This window comes from Hyperoodon ampullatus, assembly GCF_949752795.1.
Source record: "Hyperoodon ampullatus genome assembly, chromosome: 12".
Lineage (NCBI taxonomy): Eukaryota > Metazoa > Chordata > Mammalia > Artiodactyla > Ziphiidae > Hyperoodon > Hyperoodon ampullatus.
The window spans coordinates 601,059-622,960 of NC_136925.1; the positions used below are offsets into that span (position 1 = coordinate 601,059).

General features: G+C 36.4%; 1 protein-coding gene across 29 annotated transcripts in view; it reads left to right on the plus strand.

Moving 5' to 3' along the window:
- The window catches only part of SNAP91 (synaptosome associated protein 91), a gene marked incomplete at both ends in the record, with an annotated part of 154,046 nt that overhangs the window by 89,778 nt on the left and 42,366 nt on the right, over positions 1–21,902 (plus strand). For 22 of the 29 annotated variants that reach the window (XM_079716444.1, XM_079716417.1, XM_079716439.1 and 19 more), the window contains 3 exons: positions 3,529–3,638; positions 6,045–6,163; positions 21,827–21,841. In XM_079716444.1, the coding sequence (XP_079572570.1) occupies positions 3,529–3,638; positions 6,045–6,163; positions 21,827–21,841 (244 nt within the window). The remainder of the gene's footprint in view (positions 1–3,528; positions 3,639–6,044; positions 6,164–21,826; positions 21,842–21,902) is intronic. The other 7 variants (XM_079716428.1, XM_079716443.1, XM_079716434.1 and 4 more) reach the window with 1 other exon arrangement.

Below are 21,902 nucleotides of genomic sequence, written 5' to 3' on the forward strand. Positions count from 1 at the left end.
TGGGAGGGAGGGAGACACAAGAGGGAAGAGATATGGAGATATATGTATATGTGTAACTGATTTACTTTGTTATAAAGCAGAAACTAACACACCATTGTAAAACAATTATACACCAATAAAGATGTTAAAAAAAAAAGAAAATGGGTGGAAGACCTAAATAGACATTTCACCAAGGAAAACATACGGTTGGCCACGAGGCACATGAAAAGATGCTCAACATCACAAATTATTAGAAAAATGCAAATCAAAACTACAATGAGGTATCACCTTATGCCAGTCAGAATGGCCATTTTCCAAAAATCTAGAAACAATAAATGCTGGAAAGGGTGTAGTGAAAAGGGAACCATGCTGCACTATTGGTGGGAATGTCAGTTGATACAACCATCATGGAAAACAGTGTGGAGGTTCCTTAAAAAACTGAAAATAGAACTGCCATATGACCCAGCACTCCCAGTACTGGGCATATACCCTGAGAAAACCATAATTCAGAAAGAGATATGTACCACAATGTTCATTGCAGCGCTGTTTACAATAGCCAGGACATGGAAGCAACCTAAGTGTCCATTGACAGATGAATGGATAAAGATGTGGCACATATATACAATGGAATATTACTCAAACAGAAAAAGAAACGAAATTGAGTTATTTGTAGTGAGGTGGATGGACCTAGAGTCTGTCATACAGAGTGAAGTAAGTCAGAAAGAGAAAAATACCATATGCCAACACATATATATGGAATCTAAAAAAAGATGGTATTGATGAACCTAGTTGCAGGGCAGGAATAAAGAGGTAGACATAGAAAATGGACTTGAGGATGTGGGGTGGGAGGGCGAAGCTGGGGCGAAGTGAGAGTACCATTGACATGTATACACTACCGAATGTAAAATAGTTGGCTGGTGGGAAGCAGCAGCATAGCACAAGGAGATCGGCTCGGTGCTTTGCGGTGACCTAGGGGGTGGGATAGGGAGGATGGGAGGGAGGCTCAAGAGGGAGGGGGCGTGCGGACATGTGTATGCATATGGCCGATTTCCTTTGTTGTGCAACAGAAATTAACACAGTATTGTGAAGCAATTTTATTCCAATAAAGATCTATTAAAAGGAAAATGAATAAAATCATTATGTCTGTGGAAAAATTCCACCATACGGCTGCTGAGTAGAGGGTGGTAAAATTCTGGAATCCTTGAAGATGGTCTGTTCCTGCGTTTTCACCAAATTGAATTTTGACCTTTTCTTCTTGTAATAACAGGATTATTTTGGTTCTGTTTTCATACCTCCCGCATCTCTTCAGAGCTTATTATTACAAGGCAGTTTTTAATGAGCCTTTGAAGACCTTCATTTCTGCATTTATATTGGTAGATTCATTGCTATCATTACATTCTCCCTGGTGTTTCATAAACATCACTTTCTAAGGTATTTACATGTATTGGTTTATTTTTATAGATTTATTTTATTATTTTATTTTTGGCTGTGTTGGGTCTTCGTTGCTGTGCGTGGGCTTTCCTTGTTGCAGCAGGCAGGGGCTACTCTTCATTGAGGTGAGCGGGCTTCTCATTGCGGTGGCTTCTCTTGTTGCCGAGCATGGGCTCTAGGCACATGAGCTTCAGTAGTTGTGGCGCGTGGGCTTTAGTAGTTGTGGCTCATGGGCTCTAGAGCGCAGGCTCAGTAGTTGTGGCGAACCAGCCTTGTTGCTCCACAGCATGTGGGGTCTTCCTGGACCAGGGCTTGAACCCATGTCCCCTGCATCGGCAGGTGGATTCTTAACCACTGCGCCATGAGGGAAGCCCACATATATTCGTTTAAAAAAAAAAAAAAAACCCTGGGCTTCCCTAGTGGCGTGGTGGTTGAGAGTTCGCCTGCTGATGCAGGGGACGCGGGTTCGTGCCCCGGTCCAGGAAGATCCCACATGCCGCGGAGTGGCTGGGCCCGTGAGCCATGGCCGCTGAGCCTGCATGTCCGGAGTCTGTGCTCCACAATGGGAGAGGCCACAACAGCGAGAGGCCCACGTACCACACAAAAAAAAAAAAAAAAAAAAAAACCACTAATTTATTTCAGAGTTGTCAGTGTCCACAATGGATGACATGCAAATTAATGTTAGTCCTTTCTATCCCCTTGATAATCTTTCACATTCCATTTGGAAATTTTAAATTTTTGGTGAAGAGCAAAGTTTGAGTTCACCCTTTCTGAGCGACAGCATGCATACTGCTCGTGGGTTTGTCTTTCTTGAAGTGCTGAGCACTTGGCACTTGTGTATCTTTGGATTTTGACTTCTTGATTAGTTATATTCTTGGACAAACAGCTATTAAACAGATACTATTTAAGTCTGGAAACTCCTATACATTTCTTATCTTCTCAGTCCTTTTTCTTAAATTGTTCTTTTTCAAACTTCCTCTAAGTTTGGTCTACTTGAAATTAGATGTCCTGTTACAGCAGTGTCTGATGGCCCTTGCTTGACTTTGGTCTTTGTGCATTTTGCTTGCTGTTAGGTCTCGTTTCCACTTATAGAACTAAGTATTGGTGGACTGGTTTGAGATTGCTGTTAATCTTTCTCTTGTGAATACAAGCAAATTAAATATACCAAATAGAGTTAGGATAGTTACTAAACAAACATTTTTTTTGATATATTAGCTGACTATTAAGTCCTCTGCTTAAACCAGCCCAGGACAATAAATGTTAGGTTTTATTTCACTTTTTTAGTTTTATCTGTTTCATATTAGTGATGGGCTATCCTCAAGCTGTCAGTGATTTGAATGTTGTTTGGGAATTGTTCTCTGCCATCTGTGAACTATCTTGTAAGTTACATTTCTAGATTTTAAAGGCATCTGAGAAGACTTTACATGAAATCTGTTTAGGATGCAGAAAAGAAAATAATGGCCTTGGTTTCACAGCAGTCATTACAATTAATTTTTTTTTTCCATTTTTGGCAGCTAGCAAGATCTTTCCCACTAATTTAGTGTTTAGAAAATATGTTTGGCTTTGATTTTATTTTATTTTATTATTGAAGTGTAGTTGATTTACAATGCTATGATAGTTTCTGATGTTCAGCAAAGTGATTCACCCTTTATATATATGTATATGCGTATGTATGTGTGTGTGTATATTCTTTTTCAGATTGTTTTCCATTATAAGTTATTACAAGTTACTGAATAAAGTTCCCTGTGCTATACAGTAGGACCTTGTTGTTTATCTATTTTATATATAGTAGTGCGTATCTGTTAATCGCAAACTCCTAATTTATTGTTTGGCTTTGACTGTAAATACATGCATAGAAGTCATTGCAAAGTTAGGCCAATTATTTTTTTTCATAATTTTATATAAATTACATATAACTTTTAAAATTTGAAACATGTTTTATCCAGTATTGATTATTTATTACTGTTCTCAATTTTAAATTTTCTTGAGTTTTTTCTCCCATGAGGAGCAACCAAAAAATTGCTGGGAATGGCATGGGTCTGAAAATTGGAGGTCCTCTTATCTTGTGTCCTGTAGATTCACATTTGACCAGAGTGTGCTTTGCATCTTTCCTTTCAGTCTTCTCCAGCCACAACTGTTACGTCGCCTAATTCTACACCAGCTAAAACTATTGACACATCCCCTCCAGTTGATTTGTTTGCAACTGCATCTGCGGCTGTACCAGTCAGGTTAGTTCATGAGAATGCAGTGAACCGTTTATTAATATTATGATCAGGTTTTCATTTTATTTTTGTGTACCAAACCCAAATGACTTCACAAAATGAAATGTAGTCCTAGTAAATGTGCGATATTTTGGGTTATTTCCAGGTACATAGACTAAGTTCTTCTATACTTCATACAGTTACTTAGGCTTGTACCTCTCAAAGTGTAAGAAAGACCTAAGCTGTGGAAATCAGCTTGTTGCTCACACATTTGGCAAAGGAAGTGGAAGAAAGATGCACACACTTCAGGTTCTTCTGAAATGGATGATATGGACAGTGTTTTCTGAAATTAGCTTCTTCTTGTGTGAAATTTAAAGGGTGTCTTAAAGTGCTAAGAAATGAGATGAAAGGAAGTGAAGTGAAATGAAATGCTTGTAGTTGCAGGCCAATTAGCTGGTGCATATGAGGAACTCAAACTCTGGTGGTAGGAAGAAACTGTCAGGATGCGCCTAATTGCTTTTTAAAAATATTTATTTATTTGGTTGCACCAGGTCTTAGTTACAGCAGGCAGGCTCCTTAGTTGTGGCCCATGGGCTCCTTAGTTGCGGCTCCAGGAATGCTTGATTGCAGCTCCAGGGCTCCTTAGTTGTGGCATGTGAACTCTTAGTTGCGGCATGCATATGGGATCTAGTTCCCTGTCCAGGGATCAAATCCAGGCCCCCTGTATTGGGAGTGTGGAGTCTTATCTACTGCACCACCAGGGAAGGCCCCTTATTGCTTTCATAGTGCCTAAAGGTCAGAACAGTAGTGAGAAAGCGGGGGATGACTGTGCTTTCTGTAAAATCTCTGGGCCACCTGAATTGAAGCCCCAACTCAGAGAGGCTTCCTCAGATAATAATTTTAGGTCAACTCTTTGTTTGGTTCTTTAGCCTTGAGAGCATTCTAGTCCCATCTTGTAGTATCTGTGACTCTGATTATGAATGCCCTGTATTTGGAGACGTGAATTTTGAACTGAGCAATAAAGCCCCATAATGTATGCATGTTAACTATGCACGTTACCCTCTACTTGCTTAATTCTGCTTTCATAATCACAGGCTTGGTAAAGCCAAGTCCTTTCTGCCTCTATACTAAGATAAATTGCTTCTTATAAAAGCTTTGATTCCAGTCTTAATAATAAATGTTTCCCTATTCTGGCTCTTAGACCAGTCATATTTATGAAATAGACATCAAAACTAGGCAAGTTTCAGGGATCTTGAAACTTTTTTTTTTAAGCAGCAGAATCCTTTTTTCCAAAAAATATTGCTGGGAAATCTAATACGTAAAGAGATAAAGATGGAATGGCTATTTATGAGGAGGGGTGGGGAACCTGGGACCCTGATGGCTTAGTACCTGGTCTGGCAGCCTTTAAGCCGTTGCTCCTTAAACCTGACTGTAGAGTGAAACCCCTGGGGTTGTAGTAAAATGAAGACTCTGATGTAGTAGATACTGGTTAAGCCTGGGACTTTGCATTTCTAACAAGGTCCCAGGATGCTGCTAGTTTGGAAACCACACTTTGAGTAGCAACGCTCTAGGCTCCTCCTTGGAACTTCTATAGATGGAGGAGCTTTGAAAAGCACAGCCCCAATTGAATAAGAGTGAAAAATACGGAATTATTTTTAGGTGAGGTCTCTTATAGGCAAACTTGATGTGTTGTAGTTTAACTTAGAAAAAAAGGTACAATAGTCATTATTCATTTTAGTATTCTTTGGTTTGTAAATAAATTATTCTTTTCAAGTTAAGAATTATTTACCATACTACAAAAAAAAACACAAAAAAAACTTTAGAAAATAGAGAAAAGGAAAAAAAATTACCAATAATTCTCTTACCTTTAATATTTGGAGTACGTTTCCTTTTGTCACAGCCCTTATAACCAGCATTTCAGATGCTACCTAGTGGACATAACATGTTTAAAATTCCCCCTTATTTTCAGGCATTTAGATTTTCCCTTTTAATTTCTGCTCTGTGATTTGCTGAGTGACCCCTTGCTTGAAGTATAATTTAACTTTGCAAGAGTTGGCAAACGATGGCCCATAGATCAAATCTAGCCCACTATCTTTTTCTGTAAATAAATTTTTACTGGAACAAAAACGTGTTCATTTGCTTGCGTACTGCCTATGTCTTATTTCACTCTGCACTGGCAGAGTCGAATAGTGATAGAGACTGTCTGGCTCGCAAACCTAAAATTTTTAGTATCTGGCCCTTTACAAAAGTTGTTTGCCAACTCTCGGTATGGAGGAACATATGCTTTACTGCTGTACTTTACAAAATATTATTCTCTTACTGAATTTAAAATAGCCAAAATCTGTGATGTTTTCTGCATAAGTCTTTATTTAAAAAGCATCTTTACATTTTAAAATTTCAAAATCTGATTTTAAAATCATATTTTCCTTTCAGCGCTTCTAAACCATCTAGTGATCTCCTGGACCTGCAGCCAGACTTCTCCTCTGCAGGGGCGGCAGCAGCCGCGTCACCAGCACCACCACCACCTTCAGGAGGCGCCACTGCGTGGGGGGGTGAGTGAAACCAGGCAACCATGCCATTTTTCTATTTAGTTGTTTTTATTCAGGCTGTAATTGTTATGCTTACCTTCTGATTATCCAAAATGGTGCTAGAAACTCGGGGAGAAAATGTTAAGAATGGCGTTAATTGATTGATTGAAATATATATTGAGAGAGTGAGACAAAGACAGAAAAAATACCCATAATACAGTTAAAATATTCAAGTAATCATACAGTTTTTTAGTTTAAAAGCTGGAACAATGGGAGTATTTTTTCTTCACTGTTCTCAAATTCTGATTATTTTTAGTAACTGCTCCCTATAGATGCAGGCCTTAGAAGATTGGGTGTTCCCATGAACTTATGAGATTACTCAGAGGCAGCATTTCGAATTTGGTTTGTTCAGATATGGTCTCCTTCATGGATTCCTTTAGACCTTAACGGGTTTTATTCACATTGTATTTGACTTCATGCAGTTGAAATCTGGGATAGATTCTTCTTGGTACCAGAAAATATCCGTACTAAACTAATTAAGAGGGATCACACCTAAGTGCTTGATTTCCATTTTATTCATGGATCTTGGGGAAAAAAATTAAGCTTTTATATGTTTTTAATTAAACATATTTAATACCAATATAAAAATTAAGTTAATTACTGCTTAATTCTCAAAGCTTCACAGAGTTGGTGTTAAATAACTTACTCTACTACATCAAACTATCAAAATAAAAAATTGTTTAAGTTTGAAAATGGCTCGTAGGAACAACACAGAGGGAAACAACACAGAGGGACTGACACAGGAGGTGTCCCATCATATCTCCCCATAGGAACAATACTTTGGGAGCCACCCACAGATAAAAGTGCCTTTGTGGGAGCTCTGGGATCCAGGTAAAAGGTTGCAAATCCCAAATGGAGCCCAAGACCAAGAACAGTTGATTTGAGAAGGCAGGCCTACTCCCAGGTGGGAGGCTCGCCAACACTGGTCCTGGCAACAGACCTGGAAACACTGCCATGCCCCTGTGGACTCACTGCAGTCCTGTTTGGCCATGATCCTGCCACCAGTAATATCTGCCATGGGTCCAGGGAGGAGTGTACACACCCATGCCTTGGGTAACAGGCCTCCGGTCCTTGGTCTCAACTGTGGACCCTGAAACTGCCTGTGACCCAGCTCCAGCCTCTCTCAGTCATGGTCCAGGAGCAGTTCTGCCTGCCCAGGGATCCATCAGGAGACACATCTGTCTGTGCCCCCAGAGGCAGGCCCAGTGACCTTAATCCAACCTCAGATCCTGAAGCAGCCTTGTGACTAGGCTCCAGCCCCTCCCAGTCTCACTCAGGGAGCAGTCCTACCCACCCAGGGACCTTGTGGGAGACACACTCATCCATGCCCCTATGGGCAGGCCTATAGATCTTGGTCCCAACTGTGGACCTTAAAGCAACCTTCTCACTTCATTTAGCCCCAGTTAGCTGCAGTCCAGGGCTAGTCTGGCCTAGCCGGAGACCCAGCAGGAGCTACACCCAAACACGTACCTGGTAACAAGCCCACCATCTCTGAACCCAACTGCACATCCTGAAGTGGACCCTTGTCCCAGCTCCAGCCCTACTAACCAAGGTCATGAAGGCAGTCCTGTCTGCTCAGGGACCAGGAGGCAGGATCTATACCCATCCAAGCCCCTGGTAACAGGCCCACTAACATGGACACTACAGCAGACCCAGAAGCAGCCACATGACCCAGCCCCAACCCCACTCAACTGCAATCCCAGAGGCAGTATCATCAGCCCAGAGACCTGACAGGAGAAGGCCTCTACCGGCCAAAACCAGTGTTTAAAAACAGGAAGAGGTGTTTTCTCTTTCAGATGCACAGACACCAACACAGGGCTACACAGAATATGAAGAATCAGGCAAACAGACTTGACACTGCCAAAGGAAACTAATAAATCTCTAATAACTTACCCTAAAGAAATGGAGATCTATACATAGCCTGATAATGAATTCAAAATAATTATCTTCAAGAAACTCAATGAAATACAAGAAAACACAAATAGGCAACAAAATTACATCAAGAAAACTATACATGAACAAAATAAGAAAATAGAAACCATAAAAGGGAACAAAATAGAAATTCTGAACGAAACAGAATACTATGACTGAACTGAAAAGAAAAACTCAGTAGAGAGCTTACTTGATCAGACAGAGTAAAGAATCAACAAACTCAAAGACAGAGCATTAGAAAATAGCCAATTAAAGGAACAAAAAGAAAAAAAGTGATGCATACAGGACCTACGGAGTGCCATAAAATTAATTAATATATGCATTATGGGAGTCCCAGAAAGAGAAGAAAGTGAAAAAGAGAAGAAAGCTTATTTAAAGAGATAATGGCTAAAAACTTCATAAATCATAGGAGGGATATGGACATTTAAAATTCATGAAGTTCAAAAGTCTCCAAGCAAGATCAATCCAAAGAATATTACCTGAGACACAGTATGTAATCAGATTGTCAGAAGTCAAAGAGAAACTTTTGAAAACAACAAGAGAAAAGCACCTCCTCACATACAAGGAAACCCTGATAAAGCTATCAGCATATTTCTCAGCAGAAACCTTGCAGTCCAGGAGTAAGTAGCATGATATATTAAAAGTCCTGAAAGGAAAAAAACTGCCAACCAAGAATACTATACCTGGCAAAGTTGTTCTTCAGAAGTGAAGGTGAGAAAAAGACATTACCTGACAAACAAAATCTGAGAGAATTCATCACCACTAGACCTGTCTTACAGGAAATGCTAAAGGGATTTCTTTAAGATAAAACAAAAGGATGCTAAATAACAATGAGAAAATGTATGAAAGCACAACCCTTGGACAACGTAAGTTTGAACTGCGAGAGTCCACTTATACACAGATTTTTTTTCCACTAAATATGTAATACACAACTAAACAATACATGGTTCATTGAATCTGCAGAACTGTGGATATGGAGGACCAACTGTAAATGTATAGGTGGATTTTTGACTGCATGGGAGGTTGGCTCCCGTAACCCCTTTGCTGTTCCAGGGTCAACTGTATCAAACTCACTGGTAAAGGTAAATTTATAGTCAAATTCAGAATACTCTAATACTGTAAATGTGGTAGGTAAATCAGTTTTAACCCTGGTATGAAAGTTAAAAGACAAGAGAGTTTAAAATAACTAAAGCTACAAAAATTTGCTACTACATACACAATATAAAAAGATGTAGAGTGGGTAATATGTGGAGAGTAGAGAAAGGTAAAAGTGTCCCAAGCCATATACAGATACTACAAGAACATAGCTGCAAGAATCCTTCACAAAACATTAGAAAACTGAATTCAGCAGCAAATTAAAAGGGTCATACACCATGATCAAGTGGGATTTATCCCTGGGATGCAAGGATGGTTCAACATATGCAAGTGATACACACCGCATTACAGAATAAAGGATAAAAATCATATGATCATCTTAATAGATGCAGAAAAAGCACTTAACAAAATTTAACAACTTTTTATGATAAAAACTCTCAACAAATTAGGTAAAGAAGGAATGTATCTCAACATAATAAAGGGCATATATGACAAGTCCACACCTAACATGATACTTAATGATGAAAAGCTGTAACCTTTTCCTCTAAGATTAGGAACAAGACAAGGATGCCTACTCTTTCCACTTCTACTCGACATAGTACTGGAAGTCTAAACAAGAGCAGTTAGTCAAGAAAAAGAAATAAAATGCATCCAAATAGGAAAAGAAGAAATAAAATTGTCTCTGCAGATGACATAATCTTATATGTAGAAACCCAAAAGACTCCACCAAGAAACTGTTAGAACTAATAAACGAATTCAGTAAAGTTTTAAATGGAAAAATATCCTGTGTTCATGTATTAGAAGTATTAATATTGTTAAAATGTCCATACTACCCAAAGTGATCTACAGATTCATTGCAATCCCTAGAAAAATTGTAATGGCATTTTCCCATTAATAGAAAAAAAAATTTTGTCTTCATACAGACCACAAAAGACACCAAATAGCCAAAGAAATCTTGTGGAAGAAAAATAAGGCTGGAGGCATCAAACTTCCTGAAATCAACCTATATTTCAAAGCTATAGTAACCAAAATGGGATGGTACTGGCATGAAAACAGACACCTCAACCAACAGAACAAGAGAATAGAGAGCCCAGAAATAAACCCATGCATATTCAGTTAGCTAACCTTTGACAAGGATGCCAAGAATACACAACAGGGAACAGATAGTCTCTTTAATAAATGGCGTTGGGAAAACTAGATATCTATGTGCAAAAGAATGAAATTGGAACCTTATCTTACATCATACACAAAAATTAACTCAAATGGATTAAAGACTTAAATACAAGATCTGAAACCATAAAACTCCTTGAAGAAAACATAGGGAAAAAACTCCTAGACATTGATCTTAGCAGTGAATTTTTTGATTTGCCACCAAAAACACAGGCAACAAAAGCAAAAATAAGCAAGTAAGACTATATTCAAACTAAAAAACTTCTACACAGCAAAGGAAACAACAAAATAAAAGTACAGCCTGTGGAATGAGAGAAAATATTTGTAAAAAAAAATAAAACCCAAATAACTTGATATTAAAATGGGCAAAGGACATAAATAGACATTTTCCAAACAAGATATGCAAATGGCCAACAAGTATATGAAAAGGTGTTCACTGTCATTAATCATTAGGAAGATGCAAATCAAAACCACAGAGATAGCACCCCACACTTGTTAGGATAACTGTTATCAAAAACACAAGAGATAACAAGTGTTTGGTGAGGGAGTGGAGAAAAGGGAACCATTATTCATTGTTGCTGGAGATGTAAATTGGTGCAGCCATTATGGTTTATTTTTTATTTATTTTTATTAAAAAAAATTTTTTATTGGAGTATAATTGCTTTACAATGTTATGTTACTTTCTGCTATACAACATTGTGAATCAGCTATACGTATACATATATCCCCATATCCCCTCCCTCTTGAGCCTCCCTCCCACCCTCCCTATCCCACCCCTCTAGGTCATCACAAAGCATCGAGCTGATCTCCTTGTGCTATACAGCAGCTTCCCACTAACCATCCATTTTACGTTTGGTAGTGTATATATTTCAATGCTACTCTCTCATTTCATTCCTACTTCCCCTTCGAGTCCTCAAGTCCGTTCTTTACATCTGCATCTTTATTCCTGCCCTGCCACTAGGTTCATCAGTACCATTTTTAGATTCCATATATGTGCTTTAGCATATGGTATTTTTCTCTCTGACTTACTTCCCTCTGTATGACAGACTATGGGTACATCCACCTCGTCACAAATAATTCAATTTCATTCCTTTTTATGGCTGAGTAATATTCCATTGTATGTATATACCACATCTTCTTTATCCATTTACCTGTTGATGGACATTGAGGTTGGTTCCATGTCCTGGCTATTGTAAATAGTGCTGCAATGAACATTGTGGTACATGTATCTTTTTGAATTACGGTTTTCTCAGGGTATATGCCCAGTATATGCCCAGTGGGATTGCTGGGTCATATGGTAATTCTATTTTTAGTTTTTTAAGGAACCTCCATAGTGTTCTCCATAGTGGCAGTACAACCATCATGGAAAAAATATAGAGGTTCCTCAAAAAATTGAAAATAGAACTGTCACATGATTCACCAGTCTCACTTCTGGATGGATGGAGATCTGCACCCCCATGTTCATTACAGCATTATCCACAATAGCCAAGATATAAAAATAACCTAAGTGTCTGTCAACAGACAAAAGGATATTAAAAAAAACGCATTGTATATATTCAATGGAATATTAATTATTTAGTCCTTTAAAAAGAAAGAAGTCCTCCTATTTGTTACAGTATGGATGAACATGAAGGACATTATGCTAAGTAAATAAACCAGGCACAGAAAGACAAATATGTATGATCTCACTTCTGTGTGAAATCTAAACTCATAGACACAGAAAGTAGAAGAGTGGTTGCCAGGGGCTGGTGGTGGGTGACGGAGGGCAGGGCATGGAATGGGAAGACGGTCAAAGGGTACAAAGGGTCAGTTGTAAGATGAATAAGTTTTGGAGATCTTATATACAGTATGATTACCATATTTAATAATACTGTATCGTATACTGAAAATTTGCTAAGAGAGTGAATCTTAAGTATTTGCACTACAAAAATACAGTAACTATGTGAGATGATAGATGTGTTAATTTGATTGTGGTAATCTTTTCATAATGTATATGTATATCAAATCATCACATTGTACATCTTAAATATATATAATTTTTATATGTCACTTATACCTCCATAAACCTGAAGGGGATGGGGAGAAACAGCACTGGTAAAAGACATTAACTGGCTGATGAGGAAACCGGTAAGATGATAAAGCTGGCTCAAAGAGCGTTTTGAGGAACTGGGTATTTATAGACATTTGAAAGGAAATGTTAAAATAAGACGGCTAGGTTAAGTACAAAAGTGGTTAATGTCCAGTAGAGCAGTAAAAATCATGTCTTGAGGTTATCTTTTCTCCCAGACAGAGCATCACTAGCAGAAAAGAACTGTAACTCAGTATGTCATTTCAGAATCAGAGTCCTTAATTAACAGTTAAATTGCAGCATCAAATGAAGATACATTTCCACAGGTAATTAAATAATCCTTGGGTGAGTTTGGTAAACATTGGCAATATAACATCAACACTACCTGCTATAATCTCTTGGTTTTATTTCCAAGATTTTGTGGTAACAAAATAAAAATAACTACTTGTGAAACAAATTTGCTAACTATATTTACAAGCATTTAAATATTGGTGCTTTTCCATTTAAATACTTAAAACTTCTCCTTTGTTGAAATGTTCAACTCCTAAGCCTATAGCTATCATTTTTTTAATAAAAATTTTCTTTCAACTACACTTAACTTTATTAAATTTCAATTGGTAAAGGAAAATATTTTTGTTGAAGAGATTTTATAAGGGCCTTCTGGTTTTCATGTTTTTTCATTCTGAGCTTCATCTTTCAGAAATGTTTATTTCAGTTTACTAATAATTTTCATTGCCACAATATCTTATACAGTGTATCATGTTTTCCTATTTATTTAGGAATGCCTCAAATCCATATCCTTAAATCAGGTTTTCTCTGTCATAAAATTCATATAAATGACTTTCATAGAACTTTTATAATTTAAATTTTAGTATTAATTATAAATTTGCAGGGTTATATAGAATTTTTTTTCAGTATTATATGAATGTGTTAACTCTGATTCTCTCAACTAATTAAATCAGTAGATTGCTCACTGTAATTTTTAGAACTTATTAAACATTTAGTTGTTTAGTGATTTAGAACTTTAATGAATAAACAGTGAAATTGTAAACTGTCTCCTTTCACTGTATTCTCCAGCATCAAATTGAAGAGAAATTGTGTCCTTTTTGTTTGGTTGGTTTGTTTGGCACCAAAATAATAATAAATGAAAAAGAAAAACCCTTGGTGAAATCTTTTTAAATTGCATTGTAACATTTTTATTTATATTCATCTTCAAGTACTTTTTGCTAAGACATATCATATTATAAGGAATAAGTTATAATAACCAACTTTATTATAACACATTTCAGTCTTTACTTGTTAGGAATAAATAACTATTGGTGATTGAAACATTGAGGTGTCAGTGGATATAGAAGAAAGCAGATTAGTGTGGTTTTAACCAGGGCTGTGCAATGTGGACCCGCAGTTTGTGCCTTGCCCAAAGGCAGGGCGAGAGGCCTGAAATCCAGCCTGCTTTCTGCTAGCCAAGCTGTGGGCTTTTTTCGTCCTTGAGGAAGAAGTGCTTTTCCTGTTCCAACCTGCTGGCCCAACGGGAGCACTTTTTTATAATTAGTACAAAACGCATTATAGTGTATCAAAATGTTGGCTTAGGACCTGATGGTTAGCATTAGTCTTTTGTCTCAACAAAATATCTACAGCTCCTTTCATAGCAGTAGAAAAGTCAGCTGGGGAGAAAAATACTAATAAGTAAATTCTCTCATTCCTAAGCAAAACAGTAAAAATTATAAGCCTTAAGAAATTCAAGTAAGGAATTCCCTGGTGGTCCAGAGGTTAGGACTCAGCGCTTTCACTGCCAGGGTCTGGGTTCAGTCCCTGATCGGGGAAAATAAGATCCCACAAGCCCACGCACACGGCCAAAAAATTAAAAAATAAAATATGTATCTTATTTAAAAAAAGAAATTCAAGTAAACTAGTGAAATATGAAATTGATAAATGTTACCTTCAGTTTACATTTATCCTATAGATACCCAGTTGTATTTGAAGAGGTGCTAAATTGTTACCAATATGTTTTGGCTCATTTGACTAAGCAAAACATTAAATACATAAAACCACTTTCTCAGTCTTGTTTGATAAGATCACTTCACTATTATTGTAGCTTATTTGAATTTTGTGTAACTAGATGGTAAAATGCAAACTCTTTAGACCTATTTGGATGTTCTTATCTGACCATAGTGGTAGTAAGAAGATTTCATTTTCAAATGACTGTGGCCACATCAGTTGTTTACAGATTTCTCTTGGGGCTTCTGGGTATGGATGAATATTGCCATTTTAGGGGACATATTGTAAAGGATAGTATTTCTTGTCATTGGTGTAGACCAAATTTTAGCAAATTCATATTTTAGTAAATTTAATTTAAATAGTGCATATTCCATGTGGCATTCTGCCAGCCAGTAATTAACCTGGAAGAATACAGAGTGCTTTTAAAATCCCTACCTTTCTCCCCATAAAAGGGAGAGTTTTTTTCCTTCATAATAAATTCACCTCTCTGCACAAATGAGTGTGTGTGTGTTGTATTTCTATGCATCTTAGAAATGGAAAATGTGTAATTTTTTATTGCAAGTGCTTGAAGTGAAATTTCTACTTTTTGAGAAATACAGAATTACTGCTAGGGTTTACTTAGAGTTAATAGACTTAATAGAAGTTAATTTACACATGCTGGAACGCTCATCAATATTATGTGATCACATGACTTTAATAGTTTCCATGAGAAATATTAGCTACAGTACAAGCAGTTTTTGTGACCCATATTACCATTTGCTTGTTAATTAGATGTGAGGGGGCACATCTGCAGGCTGTCTTCAAACACATTCATGTGTACACACACACACACACACACACACACACATGCTGTCTCTGAAAGATTTATAGAAGCTTTGAAATTCACAGTCCTATAATGAAAAATTATTATTTAACTTAAATGTTAGTTATTGCTGTTTTTTTATTGAAGTATAATTGACATGCAACATTATATTAGTTTCAGGTGTACAACATAGTGATTCAACATTTATACACATTGTGAAATGATCACCACATAAGGCTAGTTACCATCTGAGCTAGTGCTATTATTAACTTTTATTATCGAGCATTTGATATGTTCTTGGTATGGACGAGCACTTAAATATATTAACACATTTAATCTTCATAAAAACATGAAAAGTTCAGCTCCATCTCACCGCACAATATAGATTTCCTTGTTAATTTAGTTGTAGCTCTGTTTCCTTGGTTACAGGGAATATTTTCTAGCAATTTCTATAATACAAACAACTCTGATTATGTACTACTTGCAAATGGATTGAACTCTTACGCTGAAGTTGAGTTTTGTTGTGTAGTTTAATCCTCTATAAAAGGTAGCAGTTTTGAGAATATTTAATAACCATCCTCATCATCTTGTAATAGGGACTTGCCTTTTATAGTAGAGAAAATTTTGCATAAAACAAGGAATATATAACATAAATTATATTTCATCCACAAAACTAAGATTTTGGAGACTAACACCTGGGGTTTCCAAGAGTGGAAAAAATTTTCAACATCAGTTATCCACCAATATGCTTAATCATTGTACATTTTCCTAGCAAATTTTACTTTCCATCTTCCATCATATCATTCTCATCACCCTCCATCTGAACAAAACACTAGTTAAGAGCAAGGAACTAATATTTTAATCTTTCATACTTCTTTTTAAAATCTTTTTAACTCTCTCTCCTTCTAGTACACATAAACAGTCTTCTCCTTTCTCACTTACCAAGTGTATGAAATAAATTACCCATCCCCTGTGATAGACAGTGGGAGGTCTGGAAGCTGTTAAATCACATGGCTCTTAGCTCTTCTGCTAAGTCACACTGCAGCTTGAAGTAGCCATTGATAAGGGCAGGGGTAGAGAGAGCCCTACCAATGCCAAGAGAAGAGAGAATCCAAGTCTCTCTGGCTTCTGATGACACACTTTGGTTTCTAATTAATATTTTTATTTATTTTATTTTTATTTATTTTATTTTTTTAACATCTTTATTGGAGTGTAATTGTTTTCCAATGGTGTGTTAGTTTCTGCTTCATAACAAAGTGAATCAGTTATACATATACATATGTTCCTATATCTCTTAGGACATAGGACTGTAGAGTAACAGTTGTATTGGGCCAGGTCCGGTTGGCTTGAGGAATGATTGGAAGGACCTTCTACTTCTCAGGATTTGGGACCTGGACACCTAACAGCAGAAAATACCCTAGCCCTACGTCAGCTATTCACTAGGCGTACATTCTAAAATTTAAAAACTATTTCTAGTGTCAAGAACTCTATGTGCTATAATTTTCTAATGTTGCTATGAAATACGTAAGATTTAGTTTTAGGAAGAGCCTTGATTATCTTAGTGGATCTGTAGAGTGCTTTACCTAATATTTATTGGGTTCACAAATTGCATAGTTAAATTAATGTGATAAATTTTTCTTCCAGTTTTGTTGAGACATAATTGATGTACAACACTGTAAGTTTAAGGTGTCCAGCATAATGATTTGACTTACATACATCATGAAATGATGACCACAATAAGTTTAGTGAACATCCATCATTTCATAGAGATACAAGACTAAAAAAATAGAAAAATTTTTTCCTTGTGATGAGAACTCCTAGGATTTACTCTCTTAACGACTTTCATATATAGCATATTTAGCATGGTGCTGATTATGTTTATGATGTTGTATATTATACCCCTAGTACTTTTTTATCTTATAACCGGAAGTTGGTATGTTTTCACTGCCCTCATCAAACTCCTTCATTCTTCCCCTGCCTCTGATAACCACAAATTTGATCTCTGTTTCTATGCATTTGTCTGTTTGTTTGTTGTTTTGAACTATAATTGACCTACAACACTGTTAGTTCCCATTACACAATATAGTGATTCAGTATTTCTATACACTTCAAAATTATCACCGCCATAAGTCTAGTTACAATGCATCACCATACAAAGATAGTACCTATTAATGACTGTATTCCCCACAATACATTTCATCCCCATGACTCATTTATTTTGCAACTGGAAGTTTATACCTCTTAATCTCCCTCACCTATTTCTCTCCTACCTCCCAACCCCTCCCCTCTGGCAACCACCTGTTTGTTCCCCAAATCTGTGATTCTGCTTCTGTTTTGTTGTGTTTATTCATTTGGTTTGTTTTGTAGATTCCACATATAAGTGAAATCATACAGTATTTGTCTTTCTCTGACTTATTTCACTTAGCATAATCCTCTCTAGGTCCATTCACATTGTTGCAAATGGCCAATATGGATAAGTAATATTCCATTATCTATATGTAGACACACACCACATCTTCTTTATTCATCTAGTGATGGGCACTTAGGTTGCTTCCACAAGTTAGCTATTATAAATAATGCTACAGTGAACATAGGGGTGCATGTATCTTTTCTAATTAGTGTTCTGATTTTCTTTGGATAAATACCCATGAGTGGAATTGCTAGATCACATGGTAGTTCTATTTTTAATTTTTTGAGGAATCTGTGTACTGTTTTCCATAGTGGCTGCACCAGTTTACATTCCCACCAACAGTGCATGAGGGTTCCCTTTTCATCACATTCTCACCAACACTTGTTATTCATTGTCTTTTTGATAATAGCCAGTCTAGCAGGTGTGAGGTGATATCTCACTGCAGTTTTGATTTCAATTTCCCTGATGATTAGTGATGTTGCGCATCCTTTCATGTGTCTGATAACTATCTTGTATGTCTTCTTTGGAAAATGTCTACTCAGGTCCTTTGCCCATTTTTTAATCAGGTTGTTTGCTTTTTTGTTGTTGAGTTGTATGAGTTATTTGTGTATTTTAGATATTAACCCCTTGTTTGGATATATCATTTTCAAATATCTTCTCCCATTCGGTAGGTGGCCTTTTCATTTTATTGATCATTTCCTTCACTGTGCAAAAGCTTTCTAGTTTGATGTAGTCCCATTTGTTTGTTTTTGCTTTTGATTCCCTTGCCTGAGGAGACATAGTCAGAAGAATATTACTAAGACCAATATCAAAGAGTGTACTGCCTATGTTTTCTTCGAGAAGTTTTATGGTTTCAGGTCTTACATTTAAGTCTTTAATCCATTTTTAACTTATTATCGTACATGGTGTGAGACAGTAGTCCAGTTTGATTCTTTTACCTGTAGCTGTCCAGTTTTCCTAACATCATTTATTGAAGAGGCTGTCTTTTCCCCATTGTATATTGTTGCCTTCTTTGTTGTAGATTAATTGCCATGTAAGTGTGGATTCGCTTTCTGATAGTTCACTCTTAATGTATAGAAACTCAACAGATTTCTGTATACTAATTTTGTATCGTGCAACTTTACTGAATTCATTGTGAGGTCTAGTCGTTTCTTTGGTGGCATCTTTAGGATTTTCTATGTATGGTATCATGTCTTCTGCAAAGAGTGACAGTTTTACTACTTCCTTTCCAATTTGGATTCCTTTCATTTCTTTTTCTGATTGTATGATTGCTATGGCTAGGAGTTCCAATGCTATGTTGAAGAAAAGTGGCAAGAGTGGGAATCTTTCCCTTATTCCTGATCTTAGCGGAAAAGCTTTCAGCTTTTCACTCTTGAGTATGATGTTAGCTGTGGGTTTGTCACAAGTGGCCTTTATTATGTTGAAGTATGTTCCCTCTATACCCCCTTTGTTGAGAGTTTTTATCATAAATGGATGTTGAATTTTGTCAGAAGTTTTTTCCCCATCTATTGAGATGATCATATGAGTTTTATTCTTCAGCTTTTTGTATCACATTGATTTGTAGGTACTGAACCATCCTTGCATTCCTGAGATAAATCCCACTTGATCATGATGTATGCTCCTTTTAGTGTATTGTTGGATTTGGTTTACTAATAGTTTGTTGAGGATTATTGCATGTATGTTCATCAGTGATATTGGCCTGCGATTTTCTTTTTTTGTGATATCTTTGTCTAGTTTTGGATCCGGGTGATGCTGGCCTTGCGGAATGAGTTCGGAAGTGTTCCTTCCTCTGCAGTTTTTTGGAGTAGTTTCAGAAGGATAGGTGTTAACTCTTCAATAAATATTTGGTAGAATTCACCTGTGAAGCCATCTGGTCCTGTACTTGTGTTTGTTGGGAGTTTTTCTTATTACTGATTCAATTTCGTTACTGAACTGTTTGTATTTTCTGTTTCTTCCTGATTCAGTATTAGGAGATTGTCCATTTCTTCTAGGTTGTCCATTCTTTTGGCATATAATGGCTTGTAGGACTCTCTTATGATCCTTTGTATTTCGTGGTGTTGGTTGTAAGTTCTCCTTTTTCACTTCTGATTTTATTGATTTGGATCCTCTCTCTTTTTTTCCTTGATGAGTCTGGCTAAAGGTTTATCAATTTTGTTTATTTTTTCAGAGAACCAGCTCTCAGTTTCATTGATCTTTTCTATTGCTTTTTTTAGTCTCTATTTCACTTATTTCTGCTCTGATCTTTGTGATTTCTTTCCTTCTTCTAACTTTCTTGTTTGTTTGTTCTTCTTTTTATAGTTCTTTTATGTGTAAGGTTAGGTTGTATTTGAGATTTTTCTAGTTTCCTGAGATAGGCTTGTATTGCTATAAACTTCCCTCTTAGCCTTGTTTTTGCTACTTTCCATGGATTTTGGATTACTGTATTTTCATTTTCATTTGTCTCAAGGTATTTTTTTATTTCCTCTTTGATTTCTTCAGTGATCCATTTGTTTAAGCCTTCATGGGTTTGTGTTTTTTGAAGATTTTTCTTGTAGTTGATTTCTAGCCAAGGCATTTTGGTTGGGAAAGATGCCTGATATGATTTCAGTCTTCTTAAGTTTACTGAGACTTCTTTTGTTGTCCAGCATATATGATCTATCCTAGAGATTGTTCCATGTGCTCTTGAAAAGAATGTGTATTCTGCTGCTTTTGGATGGAAGGTTTATATACATAAATTCATATATTAAAATATATAAGTCCATCTAATCTAATATGTAGCTTAAGACCAGTGTCTCCTTATTGATTTTCTGTGTGGATCTGTCCATTGATGTAAGTGGGGTGTTAAAGTCTCCTACTTTTACTGTGTTACTGTCAGTTTCTACCTTTATGTCTGTTAATATTTGCTTTATGTATTTAGGTGATCCTATGTTGGGTGCATATATATTTACAATTGTTATATCCTCTTCATTAATTGATACCTTTATCATTGCGTAATGTCTTTCTTTGTCTCTTGTAACAGTCTTTATTTTAAAGTCTATTTCGTCTCACTTAAGTATTGCTACCCTGACTTTTCATTTCTATTTACATAGAATACCTTTTTCCATACCCTCACTTTCAGACTGTGTGTCTTTATATCTAAAGTAATTATTTTTAATGTCAAATTTATGTTTCTCAATCTTTTAAATGTCTTCTAGAACTTTTGGTTTACTGAGTTCCCATATGGCTTTTAAGGCTCTGAAAAAAATTGCTCCCTAATGAGTTTTGATAAAGTTTCTTCATGATTAAAATAAATTTCCAGTAACATTCATGAATTTGAATGTGATCCCTGAGATGTCTCACATGACTGAAAGTAGAAAAATGCCACTGGACACTCTATAAATGTTTAACCTAAAGTCATAGTACAGTTAAAAATAATCCCTCCTAGGCTTTTTATTTAGAATGCCAACTGTAATCCCACTGTTGGTCACTAAGTCTGAACCTCCCAATGGAATGCTGACCTCAGAATGATGAAAAGTTTTGATGCTGTATAATCTCTCACATTCTTCTTAAAAATAATTTTCATGTGTTGTCACATAATGTTTATAAATATAGAGTTTATATATTGAACTGAAAAACACCTGGTAATATGAAACTTACGAAGAAGAAAATAGTTTAGGTTAGAGTTTCTTTTTTCTAACCCCTAAACTTGCATTCAGCTTAGTATGTTCCACAAACTATAGCCATTATAAGGCCTCTATTCATGCTCTGATATGACACATCAAATAAAGAGGATCAATAAAATTCAATTAACTATGGTTTCTTCAGAATTGACAATTACAGTATAATGAAATCAACCAAAGCAGATGAAATGGTAAATCTGATAAGAAATCAATTGAGTTTGTCAAAGTTGCTTAGACCTAGCTTAAGGTAAGTCTCTTGACCTCCCTTGCTCTCAGTTTTCCCACCTGTGAAGTTGGAAAGTTGATCTAGAGGATCTCTAAGGTCCATTCCGGCTCAAAAGTTCCATGATAATAATAGGTAATACATTTATTTTTTAAATTTCAAATGGTCCAGAAAGGTACATAAAGCTAAAATTTCTTCAGTTAGTGCCTCACCCTGCTTGGACATTGGTGTGGTTGAAAGTTTCAGCTTTATCTCTTATTTCTTCATATGCTGACCCATGGACATCGATAGACCTCTTGGGAGAGGGTGAGTAAAACTTTATTTGTAAACCTCTGTTTCGAGAGACTTCCATATCTTAATAACTGTC